Here is a 21,071-nt window from a genome sequence, read left to right as displayed (position 1 = left end):
GCACACCTACACACAGATACACACCCATACACACACCGATACACACACCTACACACACCTACACACCCACACACACCCCGATACACACACCTACACACACCTACACACACCTACACACACCCATGCACACCTACACACAGATACACACCCACACACACACCGATACACACACCTACACACACCTACACACACCTACACACACCCATGCACACCTACACACAGATACACACCCACACACACACCGATACACACACCTACACACACCCATGCACACCTACACACACCCATGCACACCTACACACAGATACACACCCACACACACACCGATACACACACCTACACACACCTACACACACCTACACACACCTACACACACCCATGCACACCTACACACACCCATACACAGATACACACAGATACACACCCACACACACACCGATACACACACCTACACACACCTACACACACCTACACACCCACACACACCCCGATACACACACCTACACACACCTACACACACCTACACACACCCATGCACACCTACACACACCCATGCACACCTACACACAGATACACACCCATACACACACCGATACACACACCTACACACACCTACACACACCCATACACACCTACACACACACCCATGCACACCTACACACAGATACACACAGATACACACACCTATACACACCCACACACACCCATACACACACCCATACACGCACCCATGCACACCTACACACACCTATACACAGATACACACCCATACACACACCTATACACACCTACACACACCTATACACGCACCTATACACACCCATACACACACCTATACACCTATACGTACCTATACATACCAATACACACCCATACACACCCATAAGCACCTATACACACCTATATGTACCTATGCACACCCATACACACACCTATACACACCCACACATACCTATACACACCCATGCACGCCTATACACACCCATATGCACCTATACACACCTATGCACACCAGTGCACACCAATACACAGCTATACACACACCTAGACACAGATACACACCTGTACACACCTATGCACACCCATACACACACCTATACACACCCACACATACCTATACACACCCATGCACGCCTATACACACCCATATGCACCTATACACACCTATGCACACCAGTGCACACCAATACACAGCTATACACACACCTAGACACAGATACACACCTGTACACACCTATGCACACCCATACACACACCTATACACACCTACACACACACCTAGACACAGATACACACCTGTACACACCTATGCACACCCATACACACACCTACACACACCTAGACACAGATACACACCTGTACACACCTATGCACACCCATACACACACCTATACACACCTATGCACACTGGTACACACCAACACACGCATGTACACACACACGTGTGCGCACACACATGCACACGGACACACACAAATGCAAAAACATGCACACACATGCTCCCATGCATGCACATACACGCATGCACACCTCCCCACGTGTGCACACGCTCACATGCGCACATGCGTGCACAGACACGTGTGCACACACGTGTGCAGACACACATATACACACACATGCATGCACACAGACACGTGTGCACATGCACAGCCCCGTATGCACACACATATACACATGCATGCATGCACAGACACGTGCGTGCACATGCACAGCCCCGTATGCACACACACGTGCACACGCATGCATGAGCACAGACACGTGTGTGCACATGCACAGCCCCATATGCACATGTGCACATGTGCACACACACATACACACACATGCATGCACACAGACACGTGTGTGCACATGCACAGCCCCATATGCACACACACATGCACACACACATATACACATGCATGCATGCACATGCACAGCCCCGTATGCACACACACGTGCACACGCATGCATGAGCAGACACGTGTGTGCACATGCACAGCCCCATGTGCACATGTGCACACACACATACACACACATGCATGCACACAGACACGTGTGTGCACATGCACAGCCCCATATGCACATGCACATGTGCACACCCACATACACACACATGCATGCACAGACACGTGTGTGCACATGCACAGCCCCGTATGCACACACACATGCGCACACACGCGCACCCCACCCATCCCCACCAGCTGAGCGTTGCACACTCCCCGCCAGCTGCGTGTGCGTGGCACACGCACTCTCACAGCTAACCGTGCCCTGCACGCGCACACACGGCACTTTACACGCTGCAGACACGTGCGCTGCACGCTCCTGCACCTGCGCGTTGCGCGCCCGCACGCGCGCCTGCCGCTCGCCGCCTGCTTTCCACGCGCGCTGGCGCTGCTGCGCGGGGGCCGGGGGCAGAGGGGGCTCTGCGGCCTCGGAGGGCGCGTGCCCGTGTGCGTGCACACGCGTGTGCACGCAGGCCCGCGTGCCCGGCCCGAAAGCCCAGCGGGGACCCTCTGCCCCCCACCTGCGCGGCCCAGCGCCGGCTCCTGCACCCCTGCAGCCCTGCAGCCCTGCACCAGGCCAAGCCCGGCTGCGTCCTTGTCCCTCCCCGCTCCGGCCCTTCGCCAGCTGCCACTCAAAGCTGTCACCAAGGCCAGCCTCTTGCCAGGCCGGCCTGGCTATAAGACTCCCAGAGCTGGCAGCTGCCAGCACCCTGGGCTTGGGTGCTCCTGCGGAGCCGGGGGCACCCCGCGCTGGCACCCCTTGCCGTGCCGCCCCGGGAGCCTGGCCCCGGCGACGCCGCAGGGACGGAGACGCGCACGCGTGTCGCGTCGCCTGGAGCTCCCTTCGCTCCGGCAAAGCCGCGCTTCCTAAAGCGGGAGGGGGACGTGGTCCAGCCAGGCGGCTTCGTGCGTGGGGGCGTCCCGGTGCAAATGCCTCGGCCCCACCGGCGCGGCTGCTCACGCCGTGCGCCGGCTGGGCAGGAGCAGCGCGGAGCGGCCGCGAACGCCTGCACGTCGCTGCTGCGCCGGCAGCAGCTGGGAACGGCGGTGGGAGGACGGGCAGCCAGCCCCCAGGTGAGCAGGGGGGCGATGAGGTGCACGACGGGGCGTGCGGCGTGCAAGGCGTGCAACGGGGTGTGCGCAGGGTGTGCGGCGTGCAAGGTGTGCGATGGGGTGTCCGGGCTCTGCTGTGCAATGGGGTGTGCGGTGTGCGAGGTGGGGTCTCCGGGGTCTGCATGGGGTGTGCTGTGCAATGGGGTGCATGACGGGGTGCGTGCAGGGTGTGTGGCATGCAAGGTGCGCTACAGGGTGCATGTGGTGCGTGTGCTGCGCAACGGGGCGCATGCAGCGTGCGTGCTGTGCAACGGGGCGCACGTGCTGTGCAACGGGGCGCGCCCGCACGCAGCAAAGGCACCGGCTCCGTACTTTGCACTGCTGCAGCCGTCGCATGCAGCAGCAGCAGCCCACCGGCGGGGCTGAGGGGGTGCGGGGCGGCCCCCTCCCCTGCTCCAGCCCAGCGAGCATCGCTCCTGCATCTCCTTGCGCTTTGCTTTCCCACCCAGCCCCAGCATCCCGACGCCTGCTGCCTTCCTCTCCCGCTCCCCTCGATAACAGCGCTGGGGGCTTATCTCCAGGGTCGCGCCGAGCCGGGAGACCACAGCAGCCCGGAGTCCATGCAGCAACAGCCTTGACTGCTCCATATTTCACTGCTATCTGCTCTGTCTGCTAGGATTAAAAAAAGCAGCAATAACCTTCGTGGAGGAGCCGTCTCACGGCCGCACCCCAGCTGCGTCTCACGGGGCAGGGAAACCGAGGCGGCAAGGATGGGGATATTCCCACCAGGACACCCAGGAAAACAGGAGCGGGGCAGGACCGAACATCCCAGCGCTGCAAAAATCCGTCAGAAGCAGACGGAGCGGCGTGGGCGGCTTCTCCTCCGTCCCTGGCAGAGACGGGGCTGGAGCAGGCCGCCGACAGCCCGGGCTCCTGAGCAGGGGCTCAAACCCATCGCCGACGCTGGCGGGGGGACATCGGGCACAACCGCTGTCCTTTGTCACCGCTGCCAGCGGCGGCCAGGGGCTGCAAAGCCCCTCTGGCGCCCTGGCCCCTCTCCCAGCGCGCGTTAGGAAGCCGCTGGGTTGCGTGGGTGACGCAAGGTGCCCAAACGCCACCGCTCTCCCTTCCCCTCTCCCCAGGCCAGCTCCGGCGCGGCTCCCCGGCCGTCCTTCAGCCCTGCGGCAGGCTGGAAGACTTGTGATTTTGTTGTTTCCAATGTCAAGGGGAGCAAACAACAAATCCCAGTCTCCGCCCTGCGCCGGGCACAGGCTCCACGCCGGCAGGCACCGCCGGCTCCAGCGCGGCCGACCCGGCAAACTGGGAATGCTGCACCCACGCGCGAAGCCCGGTGAGACGCGGCCAGGCGGCTGCAGGGAACGAGGTAAAACTTGCTGGAGAAATTAAACCAAAGTCAGAGCAACGTGAATACGGACCTGAATGCGACAGGGTCACGTCCCGCCGGCTGGCGATGGCCCAACCGCTCTCCAAATCGCCGTTTTCTGCCCTGAAACGCTGCCGAATTGAGCGGGGAGGCCAAGGCGCGTCCGTCCGTCAGCCTGCTCCGCCTCCCGGCCTTCCTTACGGCTCCCGCGGCCGAGCAAAGATGCTGCAGCACTTCAATATACACACATACGTATATACACGTGCGTATATACACACACACGCACACATATATATATTTTTTCCAAGCTACCCCACTCCCCGGCCTCCCAACCCTGGAGATTTCCCTGCTGACCCCGCTCTTACCGCACGTTCGGAAGTTATTAACTTTAACAGAGTCGGTTTGAACTTGCACCCCAAGGAAACACCCGATGTGGCGGCCGGGGACCTTAGGAATAAAAACTGGTTTCTTGAAAGAAATGCAGGTGTTCGTTTGCTGCAACATCTCCCTCCTCCGCGTTTAAAAGGTTGGATTTCAAAGTTAGAAGTGCTGCGGTCGTTATTGGGGGGCAAGGCTGAAAGGGAGGGGGGAGGAATAAAGTGAAAATAAGTCCTTGACAGCAGAAATCTCTCCAAATCAATCAGCCAGATTCGCCACTACCTGCTGAGGAAATTGCTCCTTCCATGACGTTTTAAAGGAATTAATTCTATTTATCAGAGAAAAATGAGAGGAAACAGTCAGCGAGGAACACCTTGGGGCAATTCCTCTGGGAAGGAGAGAGACAGCAGCCAGAAAGTGCAATTGTTCCTTTGAAAGAGGGCTTTTGAACAGCGGTTACCGAGGATTAGGGAAAGCTCTCTGGAGGGGATTAAGGTTTCACTAAAAAGCTGCTTTCTCACCAGCCTTCAAAGCCGCCTTCTCCTCCCGAGCCTGGGCCGCCCAAAGGCGAGACCCAAAACCCAGGGCTGCGCCCATCGCGCCGCCCCGCCGCGGCCCCTTCCTCCCGCCGGCCGTGCGCGGGGAGCCCCAGCCCTTCCCTCCCACCTCCTCTCCCCCATTGTGCGATGGGGGGACGCTGCTGCTCCCGGAGACCCCCCCGGGGGTGCAGGGCTCCCAGCTCGGCGCTTCGTCCCGGTGCGCGGGCACGGGCGGATCGTGCTGCTTCTCTGCTCCCTGAGGAATCGCAGAAGGCTTTGGGGTGGAAGGGAGCTTTGAAGGCCCCCGTCCATCCCCCGCCGTGGGCAGGGACAGCGTCACCCAGACCGGGCTGCTCACAGCCCCGTCCAGCCGGGCCTTGGATGCGCCCAGGGACGGGGCATCCACCCTGCTCCGGGCAACCTGGGCCGGTGTCTCGCCACCCGCAGCGGAACACGTTTCTTCCTTAGATCCAGCCTGAATCTCCCCTCTTTTAGTTAAAAACCATCACCCCCTGTCCTGTCGCTACAGGCCCTGCTAACAAGCCCGTCCCCAGCTCTCACAAGCCCCCTTAAGCACTGCGAGGCCGCAGTAAGGCCTCCCCGCAGCCCCCTCCTCCCCAGGCCGAGCCCCCCCAGCTCTCAGCCCGTCCCCCCAGCAGAGCCGGGCCACCCTCCCATCGCTTCTGCGGCCTCCCCTGGCCCCACTCCCACAGCTCCACGTCCTTCCCGTGCTGGGGACCCCCGAGCTGGACGCGGGGCTCCAGGGGGTCTCCCCCGAGCGGGGCAGAGGGGCGGAATCCCCCCCCTCGCCCCGCTGCCCACGCCGCGGGGGAGGCAGCCCAGGACCCCGTTGCCTTTCTGGGCTGCCGGCGCACGTGGCCGGCTCACGGCCAGCTTTTCGTCCGTCGGCACCCCCAGTCCCCCTCCTCAGGGCTGCTCTCCACCCCTCCATCCCCTGCTGACACCGGGGGCTGCCCCCACCCGGGTGCAGGACCCTGCCCTTGGCCCTGGAATGAGGAGGACCAGAGCATCAGTCGTAGCAGCTACAGGGAAGAGCCTGCAAAGCCCAGCACAGCCCTGGGGGAAAGAACCCCTCTAAGGGCTGAGGGGTTGGCAAAAGCTGCGCCAGCGCAGAGCATTTCCCTGAGCTCGTCCCCTTCCCCACCGCTCCCCTCCACGCTGCTCCAGCGCCAAAGCCGGAGCCACGAATCCATCCGGCTGCTCCGCAAAGTGCGGCAAAGCCCCTCCGGAGCAGCAAGGAGGGTGGCAGCTTTGCCAAATCGCCTGGGGGAAGCTGGAGAGCCGGTAGCTGAACATCAGATGCAACCAGAGGCTGCAAGCCGAGATAGCAGGCGGCCCCGTTATCTTTATTTTAGCACCTTGGCTGGTGGGCTGGCAGCAGGTGAGGAATGATCTCAAACTGACATAAGAGCGGATGCTGCGATGTTGAGAGACAGGAGAAATATGTTTTCCTGCTTAAACGAGCAGAGAGGCACCGAGGACCGAACGGCCTCCTCGCTTCTCCCGCGTAGACAACAATCATTACCCTCCTACGGGAAGCGTTGGAGAACGGCTTCCACGCACTTGCCACGGTCCAGAGCCCTCTCTGGAAAAGCAGGACCTCAGCTTAAGGAAAAAAAAAAATATCCTAGCAAGAACTTCCTACAAGCAGCGCGTTAATTCTCCTCAATCATTCACAGCAGCCTGCCTACGCTGCCAGCAGGATCCCTCCACCGCGCAGGTGTTCCCAGCCGGCTTCGCTCGCCGGCACCGAGCAGCCAACATCTGCGCGGCGATGCCGAAGCATCACCAGCTCCGCTCCACCTCGCCGGTCCGAGCCGAGCCAGCGACGGCAGCCACGGCCTCGCGGGAGCCCTCCCTCTCGGCAGGCTCGTGGCTTCGGATTCACCGGATCCCCCCCGGCCCCTCCAAGTCCCTCCCGCGTCAGAAGCTTCCGTCCCGCCAGCACGCAGCACGCCAGCTCCGCGCACGCAGATCCCTCGCGTTGCTGTGATCTGCACCCCATCCTGCTAACGCCGAGGAGGGAGCTGGAAGGACCCTTTCTGGCTGCCCAGAAACAACAGGGTTTGGGGCTAGCTTTGCTCTTCGAAGAGGTTCAAACGCAGAGCACAAGTTTATCGCAAGGACAGGGGGACGTCTCCACTCCCCGCAACCCAGCGGCACCCCCTCTCCTTCCAGCTGCCTTCTCTGCTCCCTCTCCCTTACCTGCCCACCCCATCCTCCCACAAGCGCATTCTTTGCAAGAGCTGGCTTGCATGGGGACAGAGCCTTTGCGGAGATAAACAGACCTTAGCGCGGGCAAAGGACATCCGCCAAAGCCAAGAGATCACGAAGGACCAGACAGGCCTTTTTATAAGCCAATTTTTAGCTGCAAAAAGTTTTAGCGACGTTAGGAAAGAGCTCTGACCCTGCCCGCGCAACCAGGACCTTCAGCACCCATCCTTCCACAACCCTTTGCCCATTCCTTCTGCGTTTGAGGAGAGGTTGCAGAAAGAAATCCACACGTACGTGCACAGCCTCCAAGAGAAGCGATGAAAGGCAGGCTTTCCGAACCCTCCTCTACAAAACCCCAGCCTCGTGATGCACATACACAAAGGCAGGAGCATTTCCAGCCCGCATGCACTCCCCTGTTTTCTCAAGCAACCGCTGCTCCACCTACGCTCTCCGACACCACAGCGTATTGATAGATCCCATCTCCAAGTCAGAAGCGAGCTGGGCGCAGCAGGTTTTACAGGTATAGAAGAGAGCAGCGCTGGGATTCCTCCCGTTCCCTCTCACTGCCCAATCCTCCCCTACCCAAAGCTTTAAAACCCAAACCGAATGAGAACGCCAACACCCAGCTAACAGCAAGCGCTGCGCTTGCTATGGAAAAGCAGGGGTAAAACCCACCGTGCGCAGAGGTGCCCAGGGCTCCCGCGGGCGCGGGCGCTGGCGCTGGCCAGCTGCGAGCAAACGCCTCTGGGCTCAGCAGAACTCGCTGCCGCCTTCTACACCGCGATCAGGTCATGCAAACACAGCAGAACTAGCCGTTCGCTTCTCCTACGAGTCCCGAATTCGAAGGAAGCTTCCGAACGGGCACGTTTAGGGCCAGATTTTGGGCAAGGCTTCAGCAGCATTTCCGAAAGTCCTGAAGTGTTAAAAAGGTTTCCTGCCACGAGAGGGAAGAAGGGCGGGCGGCCAGGCGGGGAGCTGCACGCCGCCCCACGCGATCTGCAAGAGGGAAGCACGGGGGACGAGACAGATTCATCACCAGTAACTAGGGGAACTCAATCAGCTTAAAACGTGGCAATCAAGGAAGATAACATGGAGTGCAGGGAGACAGATGGTTGTGCGCATTTATTTTTCTTTGATAAAAATGGTATGCAAATTACATAGCCATGGAGGCTCTTGGGAAATATCACCCTGCTGGTCCTCGGGGAGTTTCTTGGAGAGTCGTAACATTCAAACACACCAAAATGGAGGGGGGGGGTGTGGAGGATGGATCTAAACTGGGAAGAACATGAACTTCGACATTTTCCAGTGAAGCGAAAAGATCGTTAACTTATTTTTCAATTTCCTTTTTTGTTTTTACACTTTCAGGAGTGAGCCTACTGAGCACAAGAGTCAGCAAACCCCTGACACCACCGCGCAAGAACTAAATCGCTTGGGCAGAAACACACCTTTCCAACACTTTCTTCTGCACGGCACTTTCAACTCAAGTTCGAGAACAGCAAGCCTGACCCCTGAAGGCATCTAGGCTCCTTTACACCATCCCAAGAGCGTAAAGAGGCCGTACTTCAAATGTAGTTTGAAGAAATTAACCCTCTACCAGGAGATCAGAGGCCCCTGCGTGCAAGGGACACAGGCTCAGTTCATCCAATGGAACATTACGACAAATGACATCAGAAATTTCCAGGTCATTTCAATTTTTCTTTTGATCCATTCCCAATAAGATGCTGGGAGAAATAACCAAAACCAAACTTGGCTCAAGTTTTAAATATTTGCCTGAAAGGAGGGCTAGGGGAGGGAATCATGTACAGTTAAAATCAAGCTACTCAAAACACAATCATTCAGGTAAGTAACTAGAAGTATCGCCTCTACCATCTAGAGAGAGAGAGAAGAGTGTCTGAGACAGAGGGCATATTTAGGAAAAAATACACATCTGAAGTCTCTGTGGCCACGATGAGAACTGGAATCCACATACAAGCCAGTTAAAGAGCATTTCAACATGAAATCTTAACTTAGTAGGAAGGTCAGGGGTTAAGCTGTATCTTTTTGTTTTAAATACATGGACAGCTGTCAGATATGAAAATGATGGTGGGCTTTCCTGAAAGATCCCCCTGTGCATGTGTATGGATGCATGTGCTGATGTCTGTGGGGCAGCATGACAAGAGTTTAGGAAGGCTGGGAGCCCAGCAGTCTCTCAATAGCTGCATTGATGTCTCCACCAGTGGCAATAAGCGCCTGGAGGTTGGCCTCACGATTAATGAAGCCCATGGCGTTCAGCTGCTCCAGCTGCTGTTGGAATCGCACTTCAGGACTCTGCGCCTGCAGAGGGAAAGGACAAAGACCTTAGAGTCAGACAGCAGAGATCAACATCCAAATCGGGCAGGGCCAGCGACGACGGCTGAGCAGGGACCCCGAGCTCAGCTTTAGGCGTACTGAAATGCTCCAGGCTCGTTTAGCCATGTCACCCGCCTCCCCACGGGCCTCGGCCCAGCAGCCACGCTGCACGCGGTCAGTCCAGGTCCTGCACCTACGGTGACAGCAGCGCCGGGAGAAGGATCTTAGCTCCAAACCTGTGCAAAGGCTTACTACGCCCCGCCGAACTAGCCAGCCCGAGACACCAAACTTAGCATAAAGCACCAGAGCCAAGAGAAACCTGCTGGGAACTGCATCCCTCGAGCAGGGTGGGATCGGGACAACCTCTAGCTCACCCTGGAGACGTCCCTCCCCAGAAGCGTAGCAGCATGCAGCTGGGCATTACATACTTGAGAGCTTCCTCCGGCCAGCAGCTGGATCATCTGCTGCATGAGCTGCTGTTGGGGGTTACCACCCCCAGCTGGAGAGGCACTGGCCGGCGTCGAAGCGGAGGGAACGGGGTTCTCCGGGATTGTGCTTCCTCCTGTGGAGGACGGGGGCATTCGAGGCATGCCGAAGGAGCCGAGGCTGCAGAGGAAGGCAGGGCGTGCTCAGAGGCAAGCTGGCGCTTCTGGGCGTCCCCGAGCGCTGGGCAGCACGGTAACCAGCAGGCTCTGCCAGGCTGGCCCTCCCTGAGGCCCATACCACAGGACAGCTTTGTAAATTAAACCGGCTGCGTTTGTACCCTGGTCACACGTGGTGCTGGGAATAAGCAACCCTAGCAGAGGCGCAGGGCTGAACGGAACTGCAGAGACTGAACGTGACCCGCGCTGCCAGAGAGCAGAAGGGCTGAGGGCTGCCGCAGACCAGTCTGCCCCAACGTACCCACCCAACCTCGCGGCCGTGCATCTCATACTGTTCTCCGGAGATAAAATTCTTGAGTTCAGCCGGTACTGAATACAGCAAACAAAAGATGGGGGAGGGACCAAGTGGTTTCCAAACCTTTTCTCCAAAAAGAAAGGGTCGAGGACTTCCCGTGTGAAGTACAAACAAGCAGAAAGTGCTAATTAGCTGGAGCTCGGAGGCCCGCAGGCACGCACACACGCAGAAGTCCCCATGACAGAGTGCCCTAAGCAGATCCCCTCGATGAATCAACAGCTAGTCTGCCTGCTGGTATCAAGCATGTCAGCTCTGCCTGCAGAAACCCACTCTAAAGCACTTATTACCTTGGCACTAGTCCTGGGGCCTCCGTTTGCAGCGTCTGGAGTCCCTGCTGGATCTGGAGGAGCGCCTGCATGGCGCGGGGGTTGGTGAGAATGGAGAGGGAGTCTGGGTTCTGCATCTGGGAACAAAGGCAAAAAGACACAGCGGTACCAAACAGCGAGAGCTTCCGCAGCCAGAGATGCACCAGCTTTAAATCCGAACGACAGTCGGCGCAGAGCTGCGCCTCTCGCCCTGCAGCCAGAGCAAACCTGCGAGTCTGGTTCCTCCTTCGAGTCTCCAGACTGCAGGGCTCATCTACAGAGATACTCAGAGAGTTTAGATCAAATTTCCTAAATGAACTACGTGAATCAGATTAGAACTGGGGGCACATGCCTTTGGAATTAATGGGATTTTATTTGATTTACCTGAGTGAACCAGCTGCTCTAGCACAATTAGCTGTTTTAATTCTTGTAAACTCATTACAGTGAGAGACCGTCCACACAGGGGTTTCATGTAGCTTAACTAGTCTAATTTGAAGTCCTCCTTTAGGTAATTTAGATTACTTCATTTAGCTCTTCCTTTCTCTCTCCCCTGTGCAAAGCCCTTTCTTTCACAGCCCGAACCACCCAAGCCCCCACGCTTCCTAGCCCACTTGACTAAGCAGCCGAGACACTCCCTTTCCTACAGAGGACGGAAAAGCTCTGGAGCCCAGGGGCTGAGAGCAGCACAGGGCCAGACAGGGGCCTTTACCTGCTGCAGGAAGACAGGGAGCTGAAGGCGGAGCTGTTCTTGAAGCTGTGGATTCCCAGCAAAGAGGGGGACATTTACCATGATCTAGCAAGAGACAGCACACGTAGGTAGGGTCAGAGGGTTGCTGCCACTGGCTGTTAAACCCTGCGTAACTAAGCCACGTAGAACAAGTCAGTCACGCCCCTGACTCCCTCCCTGGGCTTTCAATGTCTTCCCCTGCTAACGGGGACTGAAACAGGACAGCTCAATTCCTGGCAGCGGTGTTGAACAGGGGCCACTTGGCCATGGGCAAAGAGAAGGGCCGTTCCCATGTCCCTCTGAAAGCCACCTTTTTTTGTTAGGGGCTCTGCTAAGACGCAGGGTTCAGTACTGCGACTGCCTTCAAGCTATCGAGAAAAACACAAAACTGTCTGTATTCACTCAGCTCTCCGGTTTCTGCAAGAGGAGCCACTCCAACTACAGAAGCAGACTGGTCTCGCAAGCATTGCGCTCACGGCCCGTCTGACAACAGAAGACAATTGCAACGCTTTTACCTGTGCTGCAAAGTCCGGGTTCTGGGCAAGAGTTTGCATCATGCTCCGCATGTAAGGGGCAGAGATCATGTTCTGCATCAGCTGAGGGTTTTCGGAAATCTGCTGCAGGAGTCCTTGCATCTCTGGGCTGTTAAACATGCCTGCAAGGCGAAAGGGAAGACAAAGGAAAACCCCTTACAAGCCTGAGCACTGCTACAATGCCTGAAATACAACATGATACGTAACAGCAATGCCTTTACTTCATCCCCTGGCCAACAGCGAGTATCGCTGTGGACAGCCACGGTAGCGCTTTGCTTGCCACTCTCCCACGCTCTCGAGGGCTGCAGGGACATCAGAGTTCCCAAAGTAACCCTCCGACGGGCACACAAGACATAACCCATTTGTGCTTGCAACTGGGCTAGAATCGTTCCTCTGGAGAGCAGCCCCGGACGGGCACTCAGATGCCGGAGGGAATCGCCCTCCGAGGAAGCCTGGGTGACCTGTTCAGTCAGTAGCACCCTCTGGTTCCTCTCTTGCTTACGTACCAGCCCCAATGCTAGCAGCGTTCAGCCCAAAGGGGTTGGATACGGTCGGTGTGCTTTGGGTGGTTGCCGAGCCAGTGCTCCCTTCGCTGCTAGGCGCCTGGCTCTGGGAAGCAGGGGGCGTGGGGCTCCAGGGGTTCGGTAACGGCTCTCTGTTCTCCGTCCGCAAAGGCTGAGAGCTTGAGCTATCAGAATTCCCCGTCAAGGAAGAGAAGGGATTGTTGCCAAACTAGGGAAAAAGAAAAAAAGAAGTTGCCGTAATCAGTTAGCCCCAGCAGAGAATGTCGGACTAACCCCAGCACTGTACGAGCTAGGGAACAGCCGATCATATTCATCCAGGTCCAGAATTTGCTGAACACGTGCCATAATTTGCCTCCTGAGAAATCTGTAATCCACAACACACCTCGCTCAGAAAAAGACCAGGCTCAAGAAGTGGCCACAGCCCTAGATTTGGCTCCCAAATGCAGGGCTTCAAAACATCCATGTAAAATCAGCACCCGGACATACCAGTAGGTAATGCTAGACTGGAGTATGTCTGCACAGCCTTTTGCAGACAGACCTGCGCTCACTCCTCCTCTGCTTCAAGCCAGCTGGATCTCAGCCAGCTCCAATCCAAAGGCGTCAGGCTTGAGCTAATACAGTAAGCCGGGCTGAGAGCAGAGGGCTGCGCTAACGAAGCCATGGGGCCTTCACATCGGCAACGGCTGGCATCCAGCCCGCTTGGAGACCAAAGGAGCGAGGGCAGGGCTCTGCTCCGATACACCAAACCGCGGAATAAAAGCAGATGACGGGCACTGCACAACGTTCTCCTGCTAGCGGCTGCATTCGGCATCTAGAGCGGGAGGGGATGAACAACCATGCTTTGGGAAGGCTGCCCCGTCAGCACGGGGGTCAGGGAGAGACCCCTTTCCCATGCTCGGCACACTACACCCCACTTACAGGAACGCAGCCAATACCTGCTCCCTGGCTGCACTAAACATGGGCTCCTGGATGTCCGTGTACATCCGACGCAGGGCGTTGTATCCTCCTGGAATGCTCTCGAGGTTACTCAAAGCACGGTCCTGGTTCCGCATCATCTCCTGCATCATGGCGGGGTTACGAGCCAATTCCATCGTCTGGGAGAAGGAGGAAAACGTGGAAAGCTCAGGCCCGTGTGCACCATGGAAGACCGGAGCGGACCAAGAGACTGGTTAGCAGCCCAGTGGTATTCTACTCATCTACCAGCCAAGCACTGAAAGAGTTAAATCTCAGCTCCCAGAAGAAAGAGTATAATTAAACCCGTTTCACAGCCAGAGAGCAGAGAGATCATTTATCCAAGCAAAGAGAGCCCAGGGATCCTGGCTCCTCCCATCCCTGCTCAGCTCTCTTCCTTCTCAACCTCAATTCAGCTGGACGAGATTGTTTTGTTTCTAAGCAGTATCAGGACATCCAAACATTTAACACCCATATGTTCCCACTCAAAGGAGATGGACTGCGTTCAAAAACTGAGAAGGTGGAAGAGATTGGATCCTTCCCATTTCAAGAAAACCAAGAAATTCACCCTCTCCAGACTTCCGACGGGTCTCCCCTACACAAGGAACATCCAGATCTCATTTGGGGAGCTGCTCAAGTACGGATCATTCACAACGTAGTCCTGCAGCTCTGGAATTTCATGTATGGCCAACACAGTTGAAAGAAAGATAACCGAGAAGCAGATGGAAACTAGGCTCATGCAGCAACAACCCAGAAAGACCTCCTGACAAGTCTTCCTGGGGGAACAGCAGAGTCCTGTCAAGGGCTATTTAACACTCAGGCTCTCACTCATCCCTTACGCTTCCCTTCCAATGAACCTTCGGTCTTCCAGATAGCATGGGTCTGGGATTGTACAGAAAATGGAGACCTCTAGGATCCCGGCCTACGACTAGTGCTCTCCGCTGACACAGGTAGTAAAATATTGACTGTACAGCTCTGTAGTCTATACTTAATCTAATCAAGAGAAACAGAGAGAAACAAAAAGCTTTTGCAGCAGCTTCACTTCTCCGTGACTGCTTTTACTCCCATTCCTGAAACAGAACACAGTATGCAGCACGCTAGGATGATCCCAGCATCCTTTTTTGCCCAACACATGATGGATTCAATAGCCCTGAAAGGCAGATAAGAGTTGCAAGTATGTGGGCTGAGTAATCAGTATTCACATAACTCAAGACCACCATCTGTTTGTGGGGAGCTTACAGCAGGAAGGAAGAGCTCTCTCAAATCACTGATCTGGCATTCACACACTCCCTTTGGAGAGCAGACCCTGAAGCTGGTCCACAAAGATGCTCCTGAACATGCTTTAAGCAGGCCCTGGCGTGCTGACTCACCTGCCTCATGAGCTCCGGGTTATTCAGCATGTGGCTTATCTCCGGATTTCTCTCCATGAGCTGCTGCATCTGGGGATTGGCCATGATCATCTGTCTCATGAGGTCAGGGTTAGACATCATGTTCTGCACCAAGGGATTCTCCATGATCTGAGAAAGCATCTCTGGGTTGGACATCAGCTGCCGCTGCATCTGCTGCTGGAGCTCCATGAAGTTGGCAGAGCCCATCCCAAGGTTGCCCAGCCCAGTGATGCCGCCAAAGCCAGCTGGAGAGGGAACAACACACGGGGAGAGAGGCGTGAGTCACTAACTGTCGGCAGCTGCAAAAAGAGGACAAGCGCATCAGCTGAACTGCACCCACGCTAGTCTAGGGGTATCCTATATTCCTACGGCAGCCAGCTCTGAGGGAGGACACCCCCTACACATGCTTCCCTAAAGGCTTTGGCATTACCCTGAGCAGGGAAACCGAGGTATGCCAGTGGAAGCGACTCATGCAAAGCCTACGGCAAGCAGAGACAGCTGCAGGGGTCAAGAACCCCAGCTCCTTGGTCTAATCCTAGGAAATTCTTCCTTCGCGTCACACCTTCTCACAGCCGTCACTTACACAGGATGGATGTAGCACTGTTAGGGCCTCCGTCTCCAGGACCTCCCATGGTCCCTGACCCACTGCTCCGTCTGCTGCCGCTCCCCGCGTCAGAAACGGCGCTGCTGGATGTGGAAGGCTGAGACGGGGCAGCAGGAGAAGAAGGGGTTGCAGTGGGGGCAGAAGCAGCATTGGGGGCAGAAGCAGCAGATGTTGAATCTTGGACCCTGCGAAGAAACAACAGAAGGCATTAAACTCCTGAGATTCAGGAACGGTGAGCAGAGTCCTCTGGGGGGGACACAGGACGGCGCACCCCGCGCCGACCGAGCCTCCCTTCGCGCCTGTCGTCCCCACAGCAGCCAGCCCTGGCTGCTTCCATTCCCGCCTGCACGGATGCACAGCTGTGCTCCCAGACACCTTCCATCTGCCGGAATCTGCCTCCCATCCCGATGCATAACAGCCCCCGACATTTTGTCCTGGCCCACACAACGTGGCTTGACTGGTCTCACCCCGAATTGTATCTAGCTCTTCCTTGAATCACACTGAACTATTTACCTCAGCTATATCCTTGAGCAATGAGTTTGCTCCAAACAGGAAAATCCTCCTGCTGCTCCCAGAGAAACCACAGGAGGTTACAGCAGGGCTAGCGCATGGGGTAAACAAGAATCTGCTTTTCTGCAAACCCTCCCATGCACTGAATATTCCTACCAGTGCTCCTGGGGGCAAAAACAAGTATCAGCATTACTCTACAGATAGGGCAACTGAGGCAAAAGGCGGCTAGCATCTGTCCCGTGGAGCTGCAGAACGTTTCTGGCCAGCTTGGCTACGAATTCACATCTCGGCCGCTGGCTGTACCTTGCATGCAAGGCTTCTCCGCCCAGCACAAGTTGACTAGAGCTTCTTTTAATACACGCATGCAGATTCTATGCCATAAGCCACAGCGCAGCAGATGCTGGACATCAGCTTTACTGAGTAAACCAACCCCAGCTAGTACCTTATAATCACAGTTCCTCCTCAGGAATTTTATAGGAATTTGAAAGAGAACACTTAAAGATTCTCTGGCGCATCTGTAGTCACAACAGTGAGTCCTGGACTAGTGCTGAAGAGCTTTCATGTGAAATTAGACCACAAAATTCACTTTACTCGCCTCCAATAATGCTATTATGCCACTGACAAGTAAATAAGAACAACGATTTCTTGATTTTTTTTTTCCCCAAACCCAGAATTATTCCTTTCTCTAACTCCCTTTCCTTTTTCACTCTTATTCCAGGACTTTAAAAATCAAACCTGAAGGTCCCTGTCCACTTTCCAGACTCACCTGACCGCTGCTGAAAACCAGCGGCCACTGAGAGGGAGGCAGAGAGTGGGGAAACAAAGCAAATAGGAAGCTGAACAAAAAAGGAAGGAGGAAGCTGGAGAAAGGTCACTCAGTTTCTCTCAGCACAGGAAGAGGCTGTAATGTCTTCAGCAAGCACTTATCTATGCCTATGAGCGGTGAAAAAAATGAGCAACCCAGGACAGCTCTCTCGTTTACGCTTGGAAATGGGTCACAAGTACCACAGTTCGCTGCGGAGACAGTGGTAAACAGCATCGCACTATCGGGCTACCTGGAGATGCAGAATCGAGAGAGGGGCCTCCTGCAGAAGCTGACGATACACATGCTTGTCTTTGTGATAAAGAGGGGGGGGGAAAAAAAGCACTAATCCTGACTAAGCCGGTAAGACAGCTCTCCCAGGGGACAGCAGAACTGCACGAAGAGATGCAGCCCCATTAGTTCACCGGGAGCCCGATCAGACTGCAGCAGGGAGCCCAAGAAATGGTTGCGGAGGGGGTTTCGAGATCAACAAGACGCGGCTGCGCCTCAAGTACAGCAACCGTTCCCAACAACCTTCTGTGTCCACCACTCCATTGGAGAGCACTGGGAAAAGCCTAACCCTGCATGACCTTGCGGTCAATCCTGCATCCCTTTCTCAGGCCGAGCTACACGGTGCAGACGGACTGAAGTGAACCGTGTCCAAACTGGAAGCTACCATGGGGCGCGCCCGCAGTACTGTACTCGAGCTAACAACCACACCGCTGCGTACACGTGGTCATACGGCCCCAGCCTCCGCGCGTTCCCACCCAGGCGGAGCACCCACCCGTGCAGACACGCCTATAGGTGCCACACAGAAACACCGCTCTGCCCTACAGAACGGGCTCTGTGCGCGGTGTGCCTCCCATGGCACCTGAGAGCGCGTGAGCACAGGCTTACAGAGCAGAGTACACGATAGGAAGCGAAAAAACCCCTAGGTATTAGTTTCAACTTCAACACGAATTCATTGGGAAAGTAATTTCTGTTAACAGCAACTTATCTTTGTTAGAACTAGTATCAGTTTCAATGGGTTCTTTCAAGAATACTAAATTACAAAGGCTCAAAATAGGCAAAGCCACATACAGGAGTTGTATTCAAGAGTTATCAGCCCCTCAGGTACGTGCCACAAACTTACACAGCTGTGTAACCTAGGGAAAAGACAGGCCGAGCAATAAACCCCACAGCTGCACGGCAAAGCCGCGGCAGGGAGAGAGCCTGGGAGAGTTCTCCTGCCGGATCACCGCTGCCAGACTCGCACACGCCCCAAAGCCTGGCACAAGTACTCCGCTCCAGTCACCGACAGGGCAGAAATGCTCCGCCATCGTTTATTCGCATCATCCGTTTACCCTCAGCCCCCCAAGACGAAACAGTTTCTTACTTCTGTGGAGTCTTAATGACCAAGTGTACAGTCAGCCCATCTTTGATCCCATGTTGATTCAACGTGTCTGCATCCTTCAGGATCTTTCCAGCAAAGATCAGAACCAGCTGATCCTGTTTGGCTTTAAACCGCCTGGAAATCTCTTCTTTGAACTGAAAAACAAACAAAGCATTTTTCAGGCAAAGGACCGAGACCAGAAATTTAAAGCTAATCCTCCAGATATCATATCCACTATGCAAACAGCATAAGGAACTGACAGTCCTTCAGTACCTCACCCAAAAGGAGCCCGTGCAGGTACCAATTCAGTCACCAGTTGCTGAGGATGTCTGAGGCGTTAAGACAACAAAAAAAAAAAAAAAAAAAAAAGAAAACCAAAGACAAGCTCTACACTTACAAAATGTGGAGTAAATTTCAGAAAGAATAGAGCAATTACCTCAAGAAGAGCTGAAGGCTTCCAAAGCAAGATCAAGTGTGTCTCTTAGGTCTAATCCAAATACACCACTTATCCTCTGAATGACTGAACTGTTTTTGTCTCTGCTCATTTGATTTTTTTCCTAAGGAAAGCCCAACTCTGATTTAATACAGGACAGAGCTCTATGGAAAAGGGAACAATCCTTTATCAGCCAATGGAAATAAACTAGGTCTTCTCCAATTCCTATTTCTGCAACTGAATTCCCTACGAGCATGCCACGCCACATAACACGGACACCTCTTCTTTGCTGCGTGATGGGGTGGGATTAACACCTGCCAATAAGATTGTCATTGCTAGCCCAGCTGGGGCATTCCCAAATTGATCTGCGAGGAAAAAAAATGCCTTTGGAAGCCACAGACTACAGGAAATTCAGAGGGAAAGGCCAGAACGGACGGAGAGGCACACACCTGTGCCGGAGGAGCTCGCGGCTTTCGCACCGGAACCCTCAAAAATAACGGCCGGGAGAGCACAGCCCCGAGTCCCAGGTCATCCTGGTCTCAAAGCTTCGTGCCCTCCTCTGCACAAAGCTGTCGCTTCGCAACCCGCTTATACCGACGGGCTCTCGGGAGCAGACCGGGAAGGAGCAGGAGGGCCACAAGGTCCTACAGCTCCCACCTCCCCCCCAACTCTGCTCCCCAGAGATCTCCGCCGGGTCCTTCGCACCGCTACCTCGTGCCCTACACCCCAGATCAAAGCGCGCAGCAAGCCAAGAAGCCGAGCGCCGTGCCGACGACACCTTGCCCCAGTGGGCACAGCCGCTTCGACAGTGCTTGAGCCGTTCCTTGCAAATTCCAGCCCACTCCCACTCGCCCCACGCCACCGTGCCCTGCGAAGCTCCCTTGCAGGAGCAGACCCCCCCAGCCCAGACGTGATGTTCCCTTTCCTCCGCTCCATCCAACCTTCACCCCAAAGTTCTGCCCGAGGGATCTGCCTCCCAGTGTCCAGAGCCACCCCACACCACCCAGCTGCCTCCGGCTCTATCCCGAAAGCCGCTTCTCCCCCCATCGCAGCACCCTTCCCACACCATCCGCTCAGGGAACACCTTCCCGCGGGCCGAGCCCCCAGTCCCGCACCCCGATCCTTCCCACCCCTCTCCCCACAGCCACCATCCATCCCGAAGCTCCCCTCTCCCCAAAACCACTCTCCACGCCCCTCACACCGCCAACAACGCCCTGTTCTCGACACCCACGAACCCTCCCACGGATCACCCCCAGGACCATCTCCCCCCCACCCCGGGACGGTCCCCATCCCTGGTGTCAGCTCCCCACTGAAAGCCCCCCCCGAGCCCCTGCCCTCCCCCAGGTCTCCCAGCTCCCTCAAACCTTGGCTCCCGCAAGGCCCCAAAGGCCACGGGTGCCCCCCAAACCGCCCCAGCTCCCCCCGACCCGGAGCCAGGTCTCCAAAACTCCTCCAAGTCCCTCCGGCCCTCACCTCCAACCCAAAGCCGTGTTCGCAGGGCCCCCGGCTCCCTCACTCCCCCTCCAAAGTCCTCCCCCCCGCCCCAGAGCCAGGTCCCTCCCCCAAAATCCCCCGCACTCCGCTCCCCAGCCCGTCACCCCCCCCCAAAACCAGGTCCCCTCAGCCCCTCACCCCCCAGCCAGCCCCCCCGGTCCCCTCAGCCCCTCACCCCCGGGCCAGGCCCCCCCCGGTCCCCTCAGCCCCTCACGCCCCGGCCAGGCCCCCCTCGCCCCTCCACACCCCCCAGGCCCGCCCCGCCCCCACCTCGCGCACGGAGGCGCCGTCCGCGATGACAATCTCCTCCTTGTCCTTGGGGGTCTTCACCGTGACGCGGATGAGAGCCCCGCCGGGGCCGCCCAGCCCCGCCTCGCCCTCCCCGCCGGGGCCGGGCCCGCCGCCGCTCGGCTCCGCCATCTTCGCCGCCCGCCCGCCAGCCCGGGCCGTCGCCAGAGAAAGGCGGCGCGCGCCTCTGCCGGGCGAGAGCGGCGCCCCGGCGCCCCCGCGCCGCCGCTACCGCCCCCTGGCGGCCCGGCGGGGACCTGCGAGGCGGGCTGAAAGGGGCGGGG

The 21,071-nt window shown here is 56.6% G+C and overlaps 1 protein-coding gene across 4 annotated transcripts; it reads right to left on the bottom strand.

Moving 5' to 3' along the window:
* Positions 1-8,687: 8,687 nt before the first annotated feature.
* UBQLN4 (ubiquilin 4) lies at positions 8,688-20,928 on the bottom strand. Of its 4 annotated transcripts, XM_082333224.1 has the most exons (11): positions 20,770-20,928; positions 18,576-18,727; positions 15,868-16,073; positions 15,267-15,529; positions 13,881-14,039; positions 12,928-13,153; positions 12,404-12,543; positions 11,871-11,954; positions 11,144-11,259; positions 10,328-10,505; positions 8,692-9,884 (listed from the first exon to the last, which is right to left on the bottom strand). In XM_082333224.1, exons 1-11 carry the CDS (start codon positions 20,917-20,919, stop codon positions 9,732-9,734), a joined length of 1,827 nt encoding a protein of 608 aa, XP_082189350.1. In that variant the 5' UTR covers positions 20,920-20,928; the 3' UTR covers positions 8,692-9,731. The 4 variants fall into 4 exon arrangements, with proteins under 4 accessions (XP_082189352.1, XP_082189353.1, XP_082189351.1 ...); XM_082333226.1 differs by lacking the exon at positions 13,881-14,039 and having other exon boundaries at positions 8,688-9,884; XM_082333227.1 differs by lacking the exon at positions 10,328-10,505 and having other exon boundaries at positions 8,691-9,884.
* Positions 20,929-21,071: the final 143 nt, after the last annotated feature.

Source organism: Platalea leucorodia, assembly GCF_965183815.1.
Source record: "Platalea leucorodia genome assembly, chromosome: 24".
NCBI classification, from domain to species: Eukaryota; Metazoa; Chordata; class Aves; order Pelecaniformes; family Threskiornithidae; genus Platalea; species Platalea leucorodia.
Note: the sequence above shows the minus strand (reverse complement) of the source record. Positions and strands in the feature narration are given on the sequence as shown.